General features: G+C 46.1%; 1 protein-coding gene across 1 annotated transcript in view; it reads left to right on the forward strand.

Moving 5' to 3' along the window:
• The window catches only part of LOC122794553 (migration and invasion inhibitory protein), an 889312-nt gene that overhangs the window by 815354 nt on the left and 57097 nt on the right, over positions 1–16861 (forward strand). The window contains exon 9 of the mRNA XM_044063041.1: positions 2346–2465. Coding sequence (XP_043918976.1) covers positions 2346–2465 — 120 coding nt within the window. The remainder of the gene's footprint in view (positions 1–2345; positions 2466–16861) is intronic.

Below are 16861 nucleotides of genomic sequence, written 5' to 3' on the forward strand. Positions count from 1 at the left end.
CATTCCTCTCTAAGGTAGCTATTGTGAAAATGAATATTTTACCCAGACTCCTATATCAATTTAATGCGACAAACATAATAATCTCAAATAACCTATTCTCACAAATTAATAAAGATATAGCAAAATTCCTTTGGTTTCCTAAGAAAGTTAGGATTTCTTATTCCAAATTAAGTCTACCCAAAGAGAAAGGAGGGGTGGGCCTTCCAAATTTCCATCTTTACTACATGATCATATGCTCTAATAAACTATGGTCCATCTCAAACATGAATAGCAAAACTCAAGCCCACTATCCAGCTTGGCTAAAGATCTGGCACCGACACATACTCTCAAATAAAATTAACCCTAAGGCTATCCCTTTTTTATCCCCCATTTCTCTAAACAGCTCTAAATTATCTCCCTTATTGAAATACAAAATAAAATTATTCCAAGAATTAATTAAGGGCATCAACCTTCAACTTACTCTTCCTCTTCTTCAACCAATACACCTCAATCCAAATCATAAAATCAACAACAAAGTAATAGACCTTACTGAATTCCCCCTCATCAAAGATCTTAAAGTATGGGATATCCTTAAATATAAATTCATGTCTCTTGCAGAGCTACGATTAATCCTTAAGGCCAATAATAAATACACGGTTATCCTCCGTCAACTAAGAGAACTTATAACCTCGCAAAAATTTTTTCCCTGACTCACAGGCAATTGATAAACTAACCTTAATCATTGATACAGTTTCTAACAATAAAAAAACAATCTCCTTGTCATACAAGTTACTATTCCCTTTACTTTACAAAGGAAACTGTCTTTTCTCCAAATACTGGGATAATCAAAACTCCCCTATTACAGAGGATCAAAAACTACTAGCTATAAAAACCTACTATAGAGTTATCCCCCTTCAGAAAACTCTTGTACACTCAATTGATGTTAAATAATAACTCCTATTATACTCCTGTAATACTAAATAAATTTAATTCTAACAGATCCCCTAGTTGCACATGCTGTCCTGTTGTGAGAGCTGATCTACTACACATTATGTGGCACTGCAATTACTCCCATAAATTATGGTGCTCCCTCAAAGTGAGTCTTAAAAAATGGGTTATTACAATTCTACTCTTTCATGGGAAACGGCTATCAGGTTGCCTAAATTACACCTTCATATTCTAATAACTCTGTGCTCTCTCATAAAGCTTTACATCACGTATAATTGGTTAGATCGCACTAAAATGTGTTGGCGGGGATTTAAAGAGATGGCAATCAAGTATATCTCTGCTCAGAAGTTCATTATAAATGGACCTAAGAACCCTCTCTATCTCTGACTAAGGGTATTGTCTCTCCAGATATAGGTTACATTTGGGGATGTTGCTGTCTATTCCTACAATTAGTGACACTGTCTATACTCAGCCATGGTAGCAATACATATTTTTTTTTTTTTCCTTTTTGTAAATATTGTATTTACAGGTTGTTGTTGTCAGTTAGTTCACAATGCATGCTTCAGAATTTATCTACCTTTTTTCCCTCCTTATCATTGTAAATCTGCTCTCATGTTTTTTCTTAACAATATTTGCCACTGTTTAATCAATATTTGTGTAAATCTTATTGATTTGTACTTTCGTCTGTAAGCATGGTTTTTATTATGGAAAATACAAAATTATTTGAGAAAAAAAAAAAGAAATATCTGACACAGTGCTAGTTAGTGATTGAACAGTTGCTTATGAACTGCACTGAAATGCATTCAGTGATGGCAAACCTTTTGGGTTTGGCGTGTCAAAAGCTCCTGGCACAAAATAATTGAGTGCACTTTACATGAGCAATGAATGCAAAAGCAGTTTCTTTAGTAACTCTGGTGTTGGTGATCGCTGATGTGTCCCCCAAAACGTCATGGCATATCACCTTTGACACACGTGTCATAGCTTCGCTATCACTAAACACTGCTCTGTTTTTATGTATAATGAGTTAATAGGAAGGCATAAGATCATTTGTAATGGAGTTCTGTTTATTGAATGTGAATTCATCTTTAACTTCAGAATTACTGACTCATTCTGTTTTCAAAAATAAAGTACTAGAGGCGTTTTGTATCTCTTAGAATAATCCACATTTTAAATAGTCTTCAACCTGTATTTTTCCTTTACATTTATGGATGACAGAAGCATATATGAAATGAGACTTTTTTTCTCAGTGCAGTAATCATTTTAATTGTTGTGGTTATTAGGTGTACATCAAAGTGCAAGTTTTTGTTACGGTAATTGTGTTCACATCAAATTATAGGTATTTACAAAATACAGATTTAAAATTATGCATATATAAGTTGCTTTACAAAACAATTATTTTTTGTCTTTGCCCACAACAGCACTGTCTAGCAGGTTGGGAGAATGCTGTTCCATCGAGTTTACCTCCTCCAAGTAGCTTAGACTTGCAGAGCAGTTTAGAACGAGATAAAACAATGACCTCTGTCAGCACAACCAACCTGGTAAGGCATTTCTAATTTCCTTTAATTGCTAAATCATAACTGCCCATATTATATCAGTTATTTCCCCTGATACTTTAGTAACTTAAAATTATAATGTGAGAGTGTTCAATCTCGCCGTTTGTTCTTACACATGGGTTCGGAGCCGATCCTCGGCTCCGTGTCGGCCGCTTGCAAGCTCTGCATCGAGAAGAAGCTCGAGACAACCTAATACCCACAATCCCCCTCTGCCTTTACCTCAGATCTAGTTTGCCGCTGCAGTGTTCGCATCACTGGGTCGAGCTCGAACAACTAAAGCTAAGATTAAGATTTTTTTCTTGTTATTTCAACTAAATTTCTTCTGTAAACTTTGTTTAGTGACTAAGTGTGTGTGTGTGGTACGGTTCAGGAATTCTCGGTTCCGTTTAAGTTTAATTTTAAACTTATTAGAGTTTCCCTCGGGGCCTACCACCCCTTCTGAATTGACTACTGGATAGACATTTTTTCTTTAACTGGATTTGACAATTTCACCGGATTTGACTTACTACCTGGACTTGACTTCTCACCCTTTTTTCCACATAGGTTTAAGATGTCTGAGAAGACTAAATCTAGATTTAAGCGTTGCCAATGTGGGCAAAAAATGTCAGTTACTGACAATCATACTTCCTGCGTCTACTGTCTTGGCCCTCTCCATCTGCAAGAAGACTGCTCTATTTGTCATTCTTTCAGTGGGAGGGTCATGACAGATAGGCGCAGGAAACTCATGGATAGGGGTTTATTGAAACCTTCCTTTCAAGAGGCTCTGGATGCTTCAGACCAGGCATCCAAATCCTCAAAGGAATCGAAGACGTCGGAGCCCAAGTCATCGGCTCCGAGCTCTTCGGTTAAGGTTCAATCACCGGTTCCACAGACCTCGGGGCCGAGTGTTCAACTGTTGTCAGTGTCCGAGCCTCGAGTCTTGGAACCAGTGACGGAGCTCCCTCCCCCGACACTGTTGAGGTCGGCTCCGTCTTCGATTCCTTCGACCCATTCTTCCAGGCCCCTCTCCGACACCGATGTTGACCGCGTGGTGCAGAAATTACTGGAGAATACGGCCTTATCCAAACTTATCTCGGTTTCCACCCAATTGGTGTCGAAACTTGAAGGCCTTCCATTATCTCCATCTGTTCCTCCTCCGAGACCTGTCCAGTCTTTGGAGCCGGAAGAGGCTGATCTACTGATTGTGGAGCCCTCGGTGCCAGAACCGTCCTTTTCTCGGTCGGCTCCGTTCACCTCGACTCCGTCGGATCCGGTACCGGAGTCTCGGAGCCGAAGATCCATCCTTGGTTCCGGGACCGAGAGTCGAACCGATGTTTCGGTTCCGACTCTCCCTCTCGGGGCCTCGGCTCAGATCGACTCGGCTCCGTCCTCGGGGTCGATGCCTTCAGTGCCTGTTTCGGGGATTCTTCCCATTTCTTCGGAACCGGGAGATACCTCGACTCGGGACCCGGGGGCCTTCGATCTCATGAGGAAGGTGTTGTCTACCCAGACAACCACATCAGTAGAAGCAGCCTCTCCTCCCCAAAAAGGACCGTTATCCTCCTCTGCACCAACGGTCACATCCAAGCGTCGAGCACCGGTGTCTCAGCCACCCCTGGAGGGTGCCCCTCTTCTCGGAGGCTTCTTCGGATGCTCCCCCCGAAGAAGTCCCTAGGAAAAGATTGTGTAAGAGGAGACACTTAGATTCTCCACAAGAATCATTGACATCGGACACTGACTTGGATGAGTCAGAAGGGTCCCCAAAGTCACCTTCAGAGGATGTCTCTTTGCTGACATCTTGGAGATCCTAAAACAGAGAGGTGATTGGCAGTCCCTTCCCCCTTCTGAGGATGAGTCAGTCTTGCTGAAGGCATTCGGTGCTCGCCCTTCCTCCTCCTGGGTCACTCAGCCCTTCGATGAGTTAATGGAGCTGATTGCTCGAAGGGCGTGGGAGACACCTGACACGGTGGAACCAGTCCCTAGAAAGCCTTATAAGTACATTACTGCACCCCAAAACAAGGCTTACCTCACAAAGGGAGTTCCAGTGGATGCTATGGTGGTGGCAGCGGCCACGAAAAAGGAGATGTCGGAATCTTCCTCATCTGTCCATCCGCCTAACAAAGATTCTAGGACTATGGACAGGTACGGGAAGCGCATTTTTAGTTCAGCGGCTTTTTCTATGCGATCCCTGAACTATTTGACCCACTTTACACGTCTACAGAGGGATCTAATCAAAGAGTTGGGAGATACCCTCCAGGGTACTACAGATGCTGCTGTTTCAGAGAAAGTTACAGCACATCTCAATACCCTTACATCCATTGTTAACTCATCCATGAGGCTGATCTCATACGCAGCCGAAGGATCGAGTAGGGCAGCAGCTACAGCGATTGCTCTTCGTAGACAATCCTGGATGCGCTTATGTTCATTTGCGGAAGCCTTCAAGTCTTCCTTTACTAACGCCCCATTTGATGGTGCCACTCTCTTTGGCCCCAAAGTAAAGGAGACCCTTACCCGGTGTGAACAGGAGGGAAAGACTCTGTCTGCTGTCTGAGTCCGTTTTTCCAACCCATCCAGACTGTACCCCAAAGGGCAATGCGGTGGGAAAATGTGGTTTCGAAAACCCCAAGGATCTTTCCCAGGCACGCAGGGTGATGCCCCCTCTAGAGGCAGAGGTAGAAGACGCCGCCCCGGCGGCAGAGGGGGTCCGCAAAACCAAGGTGACAGGGATACACCCCCTGGAAAACCTTTCCAGCACTCCTGACAGGAGGCCCGACTGTCCTGCTCTGGAGGCAGTCGGGGGTCGCTTAGCTTTATACCCTCAGGCCTGGCAGAATCTTACTACAGACAACTGGGTAAAAAGCGTGGTTACCAGAGGTTACAGAATACCCTTTCTATCCACTCCCATTCCAAAGAGAAGACTCCCAGATGTGCCGCCCCATCTGCGAGACCCAGCAGCTATAGAAATTTCAAAGCTGCTAGAAAAAGAGTCATCCAACCAGTCCCAGCGGACCAAATAGGATTCGGAACTTACTCAAGGTTTCTTTTAGTTCCAAAGAAGACAGGGGACTGGAGGCCGATTCTGGACCTAAGCAACCTCAACACCTTTGTCAAGAAAGAAAAGTTCCGAATGGTCACGCTTCAATCGATCCTTCCATTCTTACAGAAGGACGACTGGATGTGCTCAATAGATCTGAAGGACGCATACTACCACATCAAAATGGCCAGGGCGTCCAGAGATCATTTGCGCTTCCGGCTGGGAGCCAGTCACTATCAGTTTCGAGCCCTGCCCTTTGGTCTGACCTCAGCCCCCAGGGTTTTCACCAAATGCATGACAGTGGTAGCGTCTCATCTGAGACGCCTAGGATTCCAGGTGTTTCCGTATCTGGACGACTGGCTCCTTTCTGCCACCACCCGGCGTCAACTGATACAGGCCAGGGAATACACTCTACAACTTTGTGTTCACCTCGGAATTTCCGTAAATTTAGAAAAATCTTTACTACAGCCATCACAGCATATCTTATTCATAGGAGCGGAATTAGATACGCATCATTTAATTCTAAGGCTCCCTCCAGAAAGGATAGCCTCACTACAAAGCCACATTTCTCTCCTTCTGTCATCCAGAAAATCCCCAGCAAAACTGGTTCTGAAGGTCTTGGGTCTCATGGCAGCTTCTCTCATTGCGATACCATTGGGAAGACTGCACATGAGAGTTCTACAATGGCTACTGTTTGCACAATGGGCGGTCCAACAGCTACCTCTGACACACGAAATTCTGATTACAAACACATGCAAATCACATCTGGCCTGGTGGCTTCAGACTTGCAACCTTTCCAGCGGAAGACCATTTGTGCTACCCACGACAGCTACGGTAACCACGGACGCTTCCCTGATAGGGTGGGGGGGCATCTTTCAGGGACAGACAGTCCAAGGCGAATGGACCAATTTAGAGTACAATCTGCACATCAATGTTCTAGAGTTGAGGGCAGTGTTTCTAGCGTTGCAACACTTTGCTCCCCTTCTTCCTCTAGGGACTATTGCAATTCAGACAGACAACATGTCTGTAGTCTGGTACATAAACAAGCAAGGGGGAACCAGGTCTTATCAGCTATGCAGAGAGGCCATGAGAATTTGGCAATGGGCGGAGTCCACGGGTCGCTTTCTGATCGCAACGCACATCCCGGGGTCATCCAACGTCATAGCCGACAGGCTGAGCAGAGCAATCCTGTTGCCTCACGAGTGGTCCCTCAAACAGTCAGTTGCGAAGACGATTTTTCGCAAGTGGGGCCAGCCTTCCTGCGATCTTTTTGCGTCTCCAATGAACGCCAAATGCAGGAGCTACTTTGCCCTATTACCCCCTCCAGGGGAAGTCCCCAGGGACGCGCTGGTGCACGATTGGCCCCCGGGTCTCCTTTACGCTTTTCCTCCCTTTCCCCTGATTGCAAAGTTTCTGCAGAAAGCCAACAACCTTCAAAGGATGATAATCCTCATTGCCCCATTCTGGCCTCGTCAAATTTGGTTCCCCTTTCTTTTGCAACACCGCATTCGGGGACCTTGGATTCTGGACCCAGAGCCAGATCTACTGACTCACTCGTCAGGAGTTCCTCACCCCTCTCTCGAATCACTCCATCTAGCAGCTTGGCTGCTCCGCTTCCCTTTTTAGCCAGGTCTGATTCTCTTACACCGGCAGTTCAGAATATACTAGTGGCTTCTCATAAAGCTTCCACTACAAAGACCTACACTAGTAAATGGAAGCGTTTTGTCTTCTGGGCAAATTCACATCATTTGGACCCTGTCATAGCTCCGTTAAACAAGATCTTGGAGTTTTTAACAGAATTGTTCCATCAAGGAGCTTCTCCCGCCACTTTAAGAGTGCAATTGGCTGCCATTTCCAACTTTCATGTGGAAGAATGTGGGGCACCTATTATGGCTCACAGACTTTGTAAGGCCTTTTAAAAGGATCTTTCCATATTAGACCACCAGTTAGAACTCCTACATCACCTTGGAATCTGAACCTTTTACTATCTAAATTGATGTTGCCCCCTTTTGAACCAGCCTCCGTTTGCCCATTGAAGTATTTATCGTGGAAGACTCTCTTCTTGGTAGCCATTACATCCGCTAGGCGAGTGTCTGAGCTTCAGGCTCTTTCTATTAAACACCCTTATTTGATCTTTCACTCTGACAGAGTATCTCTTCGCACTAATCCATCCTTTCTCCCCAAAGTTTGCTCTACCAATAACATTAATCAGTCCATTGAATTACCCACCTTTTTCAAGAATCACTCTTAATAAGTTAGCGTATATGTTACACAAATTGGATGTCCATAGACAACTCAGATTTTATTTGGATAGAACAAAGGATCACAGGAAATATGATAAACTTTTTGTAGCCTTTGCTGACAGCAGGAAAGGTGTAGCGGTTACTAAACAAACTCTTTCCAAATGGCTAACTGATTGTATTATATACGTTTATGAGTCTTCAAATCAAACCTTATCTGTCAAACCTAAAGGACATTCTACAAGATCAGTGTCTACATCCCTGGCTCATGCAGCTCGCCTACCATTAGACACGATTTGTGCAGCTGCTACTTGGGCTAAACCACATACATTCATCTCTCATTACAAAGTGGACAGGGTTTCTAGGGATAGGGCAACCTTTGGTTCCACTGTGCTCAAGAACGTTCTCCCGTGAGTTCCTCAGGAACATGGAGCTAGGGAACGCTACCCATGTGTAAGAACAAACGGCGAGATTGAACACTCTCACATATAGAAGTTATGTCCTTACCATAACGTTCCATGTGGAGTGTTCATCTCGCCTTTGTTCTTACATTCCCACCCTCCCACCCTCAGGAAGAACGTTCAATTTGGTGCCTGGTCTGGAGTATTCTCCTTCTGCATTTGCAGTGGTTGGATATGTATGATGTACATGTGTATATATATATTGATTTATGTAATTTTTGGCATGAGTGTGCTCTCTCTGGCTGCTGGTTTGCTTGCAAACTAGATCTGAGGTAAAGGCAGAGGGGGATTGTGGGTATTAGGTTGTCTCGAGCTTCTTCTCGATGCAGAGCTTGCAAGCGGCCGACACGGAGCCGAGGATCGGCTCCGAACCCATGTGTAAGAACAAAGGCGAGATGAACACTCCACATGGAACGTTATGGTAAGGACATAACTTCTATTTCTGAGAAATGCAAATGTGAAACAGTGTTTGCTGTTTAGTTTTTATTTGTACTCACCATTTTGTACCAGCTTCCATAGTTCAGTTTCAGAAAGAAAAAAGATCCACTCTCACTGATTACCTGTCTCTTTCAGATGTCCTCCTATTCTGATGTTGCAGCATTCTACTAGTGGGTTTACCCTTCTTCCGATCAGCTTGTCTTGTCCGGCCAGGTTTCCAAAGCTTTTTCAGTCCCTCATGGTGAGTTGGACGTCTGACATGGCAGGTATGTGGGCCATAAAGATGACGTCTGTACGCACCAGCCCTCACACCTTTTCAGCCACCAGCCATATGCCAGGTGTTCCTGCTACTTGTGGACATCGGATCTTTTTCGCATTAAGGATAACCCTGTTGGGGGCTTTTTTTTTTCAGTCCTTTTGTATTTTATAGTCTGTTATTGTCCTGTAAGAGTAAGTGCAACTGTGGTCATCAAATTCCACATAAGGACACCCATGACCAGTGTCTCTTTTCTCTGGGTAGAGATCACAGTTACAAAAACTGTGCCATCTGTAAATCGTTCATCCACAAGACCCTTCGCCGCCGCTTACAGGCTCTTGACTTATACCTGGAGAACCAGTGCCTAAGACAGGTAGCTCTCAGTATGGAAGCCGCCTCCGATGCCCCATCCAAACCACCAAGGAAGAGGGCCAAGTCCATGAGCCCTACTACTTTCACTGCACCTCCCTCTGCCACTCCTCAGCCTGTAGCCGCTGTCAACTTGGCTGAGGACCCGGCTTCAGCCATTACAAATACAGTGGGTACCTTTTAGGAGGCCGCACAATCTAGAGCGGATGACACTTCCGGGGAGGATGTACCGGTGCCTGCTCCTGATGCTGGGGGGGGGGCAGTAGCTTCGATCGGCACTTCGGATCTGGCCTCCGCTGCTCTGATTTCTTCCAGGCCTACCACCAGCCAGACTTCGGCTAGGACTTCTAAGAAAAAACAAAAGACCAGACATATTTCCCGGCACCAGAGACCTTACCTGACTGGCAGGCCTTCAGCCAGAGTCTCTACAACACTTTCTTGGCACTCAGGCCTTCCTCTGAGTTCACCCCTGGGGCTCCACCTTTTCTCAGCCCTAGGCCTTCCTTACCTGAAAGGACTGTGAGCCAGCCTGCAGAGGAGGAACTGTCCGACTCCTCAGAGGACTCCTTGTACTCTTCCCAGATTTCATCCCCCCCTGGGTTATGGATCCCCTGAAGAGGCCTCTGCTGATCCTGATTCCCCAGTGGAAGACCTAACCTTTGGAGGCACTTTAAGTGGGAATGCTCAGACATGTCTGAAGCACAAAAAAGATTCTATGATCTGATTCAGATGGAATCACCCAATCCGTCACCTATCCCATCTGTCCAACCTGCCTTCCTGGATGCTTTTGCTACGGCATCCATTAATCCAAATTCCCAACCACCTGCTCATAGAAGGGCAGACATATTATACAGAGTCCCTGACTCAGACATATTCCTATTCAAGTGCCCCCTAGCAGACCCAGCCACTATTTCCATTTCTACGGACAGGGCATCCAAACTCCTCACTACTACCACTGTCCTTCCTGCAGATAAGGACAGCAAAGCCATGGAGAGGTGGGGAAAAAAGATTTATACTTCTGCTACCCTAGCTTTTAGTGCAACAAATTACCAGTCTCACATGGCCTGGACAAAGCCTCCAAAGAGCTTAATGACATTCCTGACTCTGCTACTAAAGCATCCTTGTCTTCCTTACTTGGGCTTGTCTCACAAGTGAACAAGCACTCTCTTTGGTACGCATATGATGCAGCTGAGGCCACAGCTAGATCAGCTGCATCACCATCCGTGCTAAGAAGATATTCCTGGTTACGTCTGCAGCCTCTCCCTGATGACTTCAGAGCCAAGTTCCTGGATGCACTCTTGGACCATTCGGCCCTCTTTGGTGCTAAGGTGGCTGATCTTTTCAAGTCTTTCCAGCAGAAAGGGAAAGAGCTTCAAGACCTCAAACATCTTCTTGTCTTTCCAATCCCAGAGTTCCAGAAGAACTTCCCAGCCAAGACATAATTTATAAGAAAGGCATCAAGGCCTTCAGCCCCACCCCCCCCCCCCCAGGTCTAGAAGGCCTCCCAGGAGACAAACTGCCCAGCCAAGGACTTCTCAGGCCTCTGGCTAGATGCCTTCCTTTCCAGACAGGGCAGGCAGTGTCTGACTGCCTGCCACCTTTCCCCCTACCTCCTACCACCATCTCCTTGTCCATCTGTCTCTCTCACGGTCTCCCTGCTTGGTCCCTGGTAACAACAGACCCATTGGTCTTGTCCATCCTGAAGGACGGATACTTTATGAATTGGATCACTCCTCCTCCAAGACTGCCTATTCCACCCCCTCCCGCATCCCAACGGGTCCTCCTACACCAGATATTAAACAACCTGCTGCTGCAAGGCACCATAGAATCAGTTACCCCCCCCCCCCGTGCTCGAGGGAAAGGTTTCTACTCAAGAATCTTTCTGGTGCCCAGAAAGGAAGGACCGTGAAGGCTCATCCTATATCTCTCCCACCTCAACCTCTTCTTAAAGGTACCATTCTTCAGGATGCTCACCTTACCCACTCTCTTTCCCCTCATTCTCCCTCAGGCCTTCATGGTAACCCTGGACATAAAGGAGGCCTATCTTCACATTTCCTTAAAGTCTACCTCTAGGAAATATCTCAGATTCATAGCAGGCTCTTCTCACTTTCAGTTCTGTGCATTGCCTTTTGGGGTCTCCACTGCTGCAGGGGTATTCAGAAAGTGCCTAGCCCCAGTAATTGTCTACTGCAGGACAAGGGGAATAGAGATATTTCCCTACCTAGATGACCTACTCATTCAAGCAGCATCCTTGGTCACACCAAGAACCTCCTGCTCCTGCTGCAGTCCCTAGGGTTCCTGATAGATTTTCCAAAGTCCCAACTCCCTCCTACACAGGACATTGTCTTCCAGGACAGACATCAGGATGGCCTCCCTACTGGTGGAAAAAGTGGTGTCCCTCTCCCATCATTTTCAATCTGCCCTCCATTCATCAGCTCTGACTGCGAGGGAGTTCCTAAGACTTCTGGGGGTACATAGCATGGCAGCTACTATCCCCATGTTGCCCCTAGTGAGGTTACACATGAGAAAATTTCAGTGGTACCTATGCTCGGTTTGGACCCATCACTCACATCCTCTAGAGTTTAGGGTGCCACTCCTCTCCTGTCTTCACCAAGAATTAAAATGGTGACTAGTCCAAGTTGCCCAGAATCTGGGCCTGCCCCTGCAAATGCCCACTCCTTCCCAGATCATGCACACAGATGCTTCAGACCTGTTCTGGGGGGCAACTCTGGGTCCAAGAACAGTGCAAGGTTTGTGGACAGACAGACACAAACAAGTGCACATCAATATCAGGGAAATGACAGCAATGCTCCTCGCCCTGCAGGCATTCCAACCTTACCTGCAGCAGGTCCTCCTAAAGATCTTCACAGACAACACCACAGTGATGTGGTACCTGAACAAGCAAGGAGGGATGAAGTCCTACCTCCTATGCAGACTAGCTCTACAGGTATGGGATCTGGCTATCTTTCAGGGAATCTCCCTCCAGGCAGCCTACATTCCATGCCAGCACGACTCTTAGGCAGATTCACTAAGCAGAACCAGTATCAGACAGCCACGAATGGATGCTGTCAAGAGAGGTGTTCCTAGATCTGGTCCACTGGTGGGGTATTCCTCACATAGACTTGTTTGCTTGCTCCATAAACAGGCAGCTCCAGAGCTACTGCTCCAGAACTTACGACCCGAAGGCATTGCAAACAGATGCTTTCTCAATGTCATGTAAGGGGAGGTTCCTGTATGCCTCCCCCCCTTCCCTCTGATCCAGAGGGTCTTATGAAAATTCAGTAGGACTCGCCGAAAATCTTGCTGGTGACTCCCTATTGGCTAAAGCAGCACTGGTTCCTTCTGCTTCATCTGTCCAAGGGCAATCACCACAAGTTACCCCCCTCAGTGGACCTACTCACACAGCACAATGGAACACAAATACACCCACAGTGGCAGTCTCTGCACCTCTCCCTGTGGCAGATAGGATTCTGATTCCCTTCAGACACCTGTACAACGTGGACGGGGTCTATGTTAAATGTTCGAACATCCAAAATGTTGAATATTACATGGTTGAGACCAAATGTTCGACATTTGGATATTCGAACATAAAAAAAAGAAAGAAAGAAAACACAGAAAAAAACACTTTAACAGTGTATGCAGGGGGCACCCCCCCTGCACCCCCCACAACCCCCCCTACTTAAATATACCAACTCCGAGACCGCACTTCAATGCAGAAAAGGGAAATTCTCCCTATCTGCACTGTACAGTGCCGTTGAATGTCTATCTTCGAGCACTCAAAACTTCGAACGTTTGGTCTCGACCATGTAACGTTAGAAATTTTGAGCGTTCGAAGATTTGACAGGTACCCCGTGGATGTGCTTTCGGTCCTGCAGGATGTCAGGAAACCCAACACAAGAAAATCTTATCTCTCCAACTGGAAAAGGTTTTCTTTCTGATATCATAAAAGACAGATGGAGCTGCTGGACAGCGACTTGCCTCTGATTCTGTCTTACCTGTGTAAACTACTGAAGACAGGTTTGTCTTACTCCTCTTTAAAAGCACACCTGTTTGCCATTTCTGCCTGCCTATGGACTTTCCTCTGGCATCCAGACTACCAGCCAAACTCTTCCTGATGGGGGTTCTGCACATAAGACCTCACAGGAAATGGTCCCCTCCTCCCTGTGATCTTAAATATGTGATAGAAAAACTCACTTTACCACCCTTTGAACTGGCTGACAAGGCCGCCTTAAAGTTTTGCACATGGAAAACAGTCCTGCTAGTAGCTTTGACATCAGCCAGGAGTGTCTCAGAGCTCCGATCCCTTATGACTACCCCGCCTTTCCTGGTTTTCCATATGGACAGGGTCACCCTAAGGATAAACCCTTCCTTCACCTCCAAGGTGGTCAACGACCTTTCCTTGAAATCAGGCTATCCACCTTGCCTACCTTCTTCCCTAACCCACATGGCGATAGTGAGAGAGACCTTCATTCCCTGGATGTCCACAGACAACTCAGATTCTGTTTGCATAAAATGAAAGCTTTTTGCAAATCAGACCACCTGTTTGTCTCCTTCCACCCCAGGGCTCTTGTGAAAGCCGTGGGCAAACAGACCATTTCAGCCTGGATTGCTAAGGTGATCTCCTTTTGTTACACACACCATGGGAAGACACTAACTCCAATCTGGAAGCAGCCACTTTATCCTCTGTGCACACCTTCACCAGACACTACAAACTGGACCATATTTCCAGAGCTAGGGCAGGTTTTGCCAGGGCTATCCTGCATGGATTCCTGGAGGCCTCTACCAATCCACCCCACAACCTATAGTGAGCTTTGGTATTCACCCACTAATAAAGCACTGCAACAATGGAATAGAAGGACTTAGGAAAGTTGAGTAAAATCTAAACATAGCCGTAGATGTCCTTCTCTTCCATGTTGCATATTCCTTCCTTCCCACCATCCCATTTCTTAACCTTGCACTTGCTCTCCCTGGCTCCAGGGCAGTCTATGTCCCTCAGGGGATTTATTATATGTTCTGAGGGGCTGGTGCTTACAGATGTCACCTTTATGGCCCATGTACCTGCCTCCATGTCGGACATCCGACACACCATGAGGGACCGAAAAAGCTTTGGAAACCTGGCCAGACAAGCTGATCGGAAGAAGGTAAACCCACTAATAGAATACTGCAACATGGAAGTGAAGGACATCTATGGTTATGGTAAGATTTTACACAACTTTCCTTTCTTTACATTACATTCAGAAAGTGTGCCAATCTAGTCCCATGTCTTCTTGAATTAATGCATGTATTCCCTCATCCACTGTAGTAGTCCATCTCGTTGATCTGCAACCCTTTCTATCTAAAAATGCTTCCTCGTTCCTCTCTGCATGTCCTCAGAACGATCTCTTCACTTCTCCCTGACATGATCTTTGTAGCCTGATAACATATTTCTCTTTGTCAGTTCTGGTATCAAGAGAAAAGACCCCTAGCTTTTCTAGCCTCTCGTCATACTCCTTTCTATCCCTACTGTGGATCCTTCCAGAAGCTTTCTTTTGGACTTGTTCAAGCAGCTTGATGTTGTTTTCTTTATGAAATGTCCAAAACTATGCACACTGTTCACAAAGTATGGTCTTAGCTATGCCCTGTAGAGTGGAAACATTACCTCTCTGCTGCTGCAACCTGTCACACTGAGGATACTTGCCAGCATTTTGTTTTCTGTTACCATTGCTTGTCAGTCTGCTACTGGTCATGCTGTCCAGGTGCAATCAACACCCCCAGATTCTTTTCCTGCTGTGTTGCCATTAGTTCTGTTCACCTCCAGCACAGCTGTTGTGGCTGAAGTGTAGCATTTTGCATTTGTGTGCAGTGAACCTCAGCTGACAATTTCCTGCCCCTTACTTGTTCAGCCTTTCCAAATCTTATGCCTGACTGCTACTCTAATCCTCCACCACTGCTGCTGTTGTTTTTTTATCCACTTTTATTGGATTTTCACTGAAGACATAGGCAAACATATATTTGTATAAAAGAAAAAAAGCATATTAACATGTTCCCAGTTACAAACATTATACATCACATGCAATGTTACGTTGTCAATCTCGCCTTCATTCTTGCTGGATGGGTTCGGAGCCGATCCTCGGCTCCGACTCAGCACTTGCTAAGCTCGAGAGCTAATTTTACCAGCTCGAGGCAACCCTATATCCCATGATGCAAGGCGGAGATTACTTAGATCTCGTTTGCCGCTTCGCTAACGAGGTGCCTTCTTTTACCAGCTCTTGGTAAGTGAACTTTTCAGAGACTTTTCGTCTACCCCCCTTTAACTTTATATATATATATATATATATATATATATATATATATATATATATATATATATATATATTATATTATATTATATTATATTTTTGTTAATTATCGACTCACCTTAGCCTATTCCCGTCAGTGTTCCCTTCTTTTTGACTAAATATTCCCTTGTCCCTAGTCAGGCCTTAGGCCTTCCCCTCCCTAAATTTTTCCTATCAGGGATTGTTTGTGTGTGACTGTGTGTTTTCCCTGGTTAATTTAATTTAATTAATTTAATTTAATTTGTTGGACTGAGTGTTTTTTGTGTGTGATTGTGTTACTGTTGTTCATCGACACAGTTATGTCGAAGGACACTAAGGTCTCAGGCTTCAAGAAGTGTGACTCGTGCTGTCAGAAGATGTCTCTGACAGACAGTCGCACTTCTTGTGTTTATTGCCTGGGACCTTCGCACCTGCAGGACTCTTGTGCTATCTGTCATGCTTTCAGCCCAAGAGTCCTGCAGGAACGAAAAAATAAACTCATATTAAGGGGCTTATTAAAGCCCGAGAGCTCCCCAACTAAGTCAGTGCCGGGGAAGCCCTCGAAACCTGTTAAGCCTTTGGCTCAAGCTTCCAAGCCGTCGGCTTCAGGTCCTTCCTCACCAGGCTCGAGATCGACTCTGGCCGGAGCCGATCTTTCCATGCCAGTCTCAGTATCGGCTCCATCCGGCGCCGATACTACCAGATCCAGACACTCAGTGTCAGCTCCGGCTGGAGCCGACGTATCTTCGGCTCCAATGGCTCCATTGATCTCAAAAAAGAGATCTCGATCCCCTTCAGTGGAATCCATACATTCGGCTCCGAGATCACCTTTGCTCTCGGAGCAGAGCCATCGGAGCCGATCTTCTCGGTCATCCAGGCTATCTGATCACGACCTTGAGAGAGTGGTGAGTAGACTATTAAAGTCTCAGGCATTGGCCCAAATACTCTATAGCCCATCTCAACAGACGGTAGCTATATCACATCCACCGAGCATTCCTCCTCCAACTCTCTTACAGAGTTCGGAGCCAGAACTCCTCGGAACCGGTACCATTGTGACTTCGGAGCCGATACCACCCCTTTCGGCTCTGTCATCCTCGGCTCCGATTTCCTCCTTGAGACATTCATTGGAAGGATCCGGGCGTCTAGTCAATCTCGTCGGCTCCGAGGGGGCGAGTGGCATCGGACCCTTGTCCGACCCCGTTCTCCCTCTCGGAGCTTCGGCATTGGTGAGCTCGGCCCCGACATCTGCCTCGGAGCCTTCCCTCTCGGTGAGGCCTGGGGTTCCTATCTCTTCGGAGAGGGAACTTT

Source organism: Protopterus annectens, chromosome 2.part1 (genome assembly GCF_019279795.1).
Source record: "Protopterus annectens isolate FY-2018-M chromosome 2.part1, PAN1.0, whole genome shotgun sequence".
Taxonomy (NCBI): Eukaryota; Metazoa; Chordata; order Ceratodontiformes; family Protopteridae; genus Protopterus; species Protopterus annectens.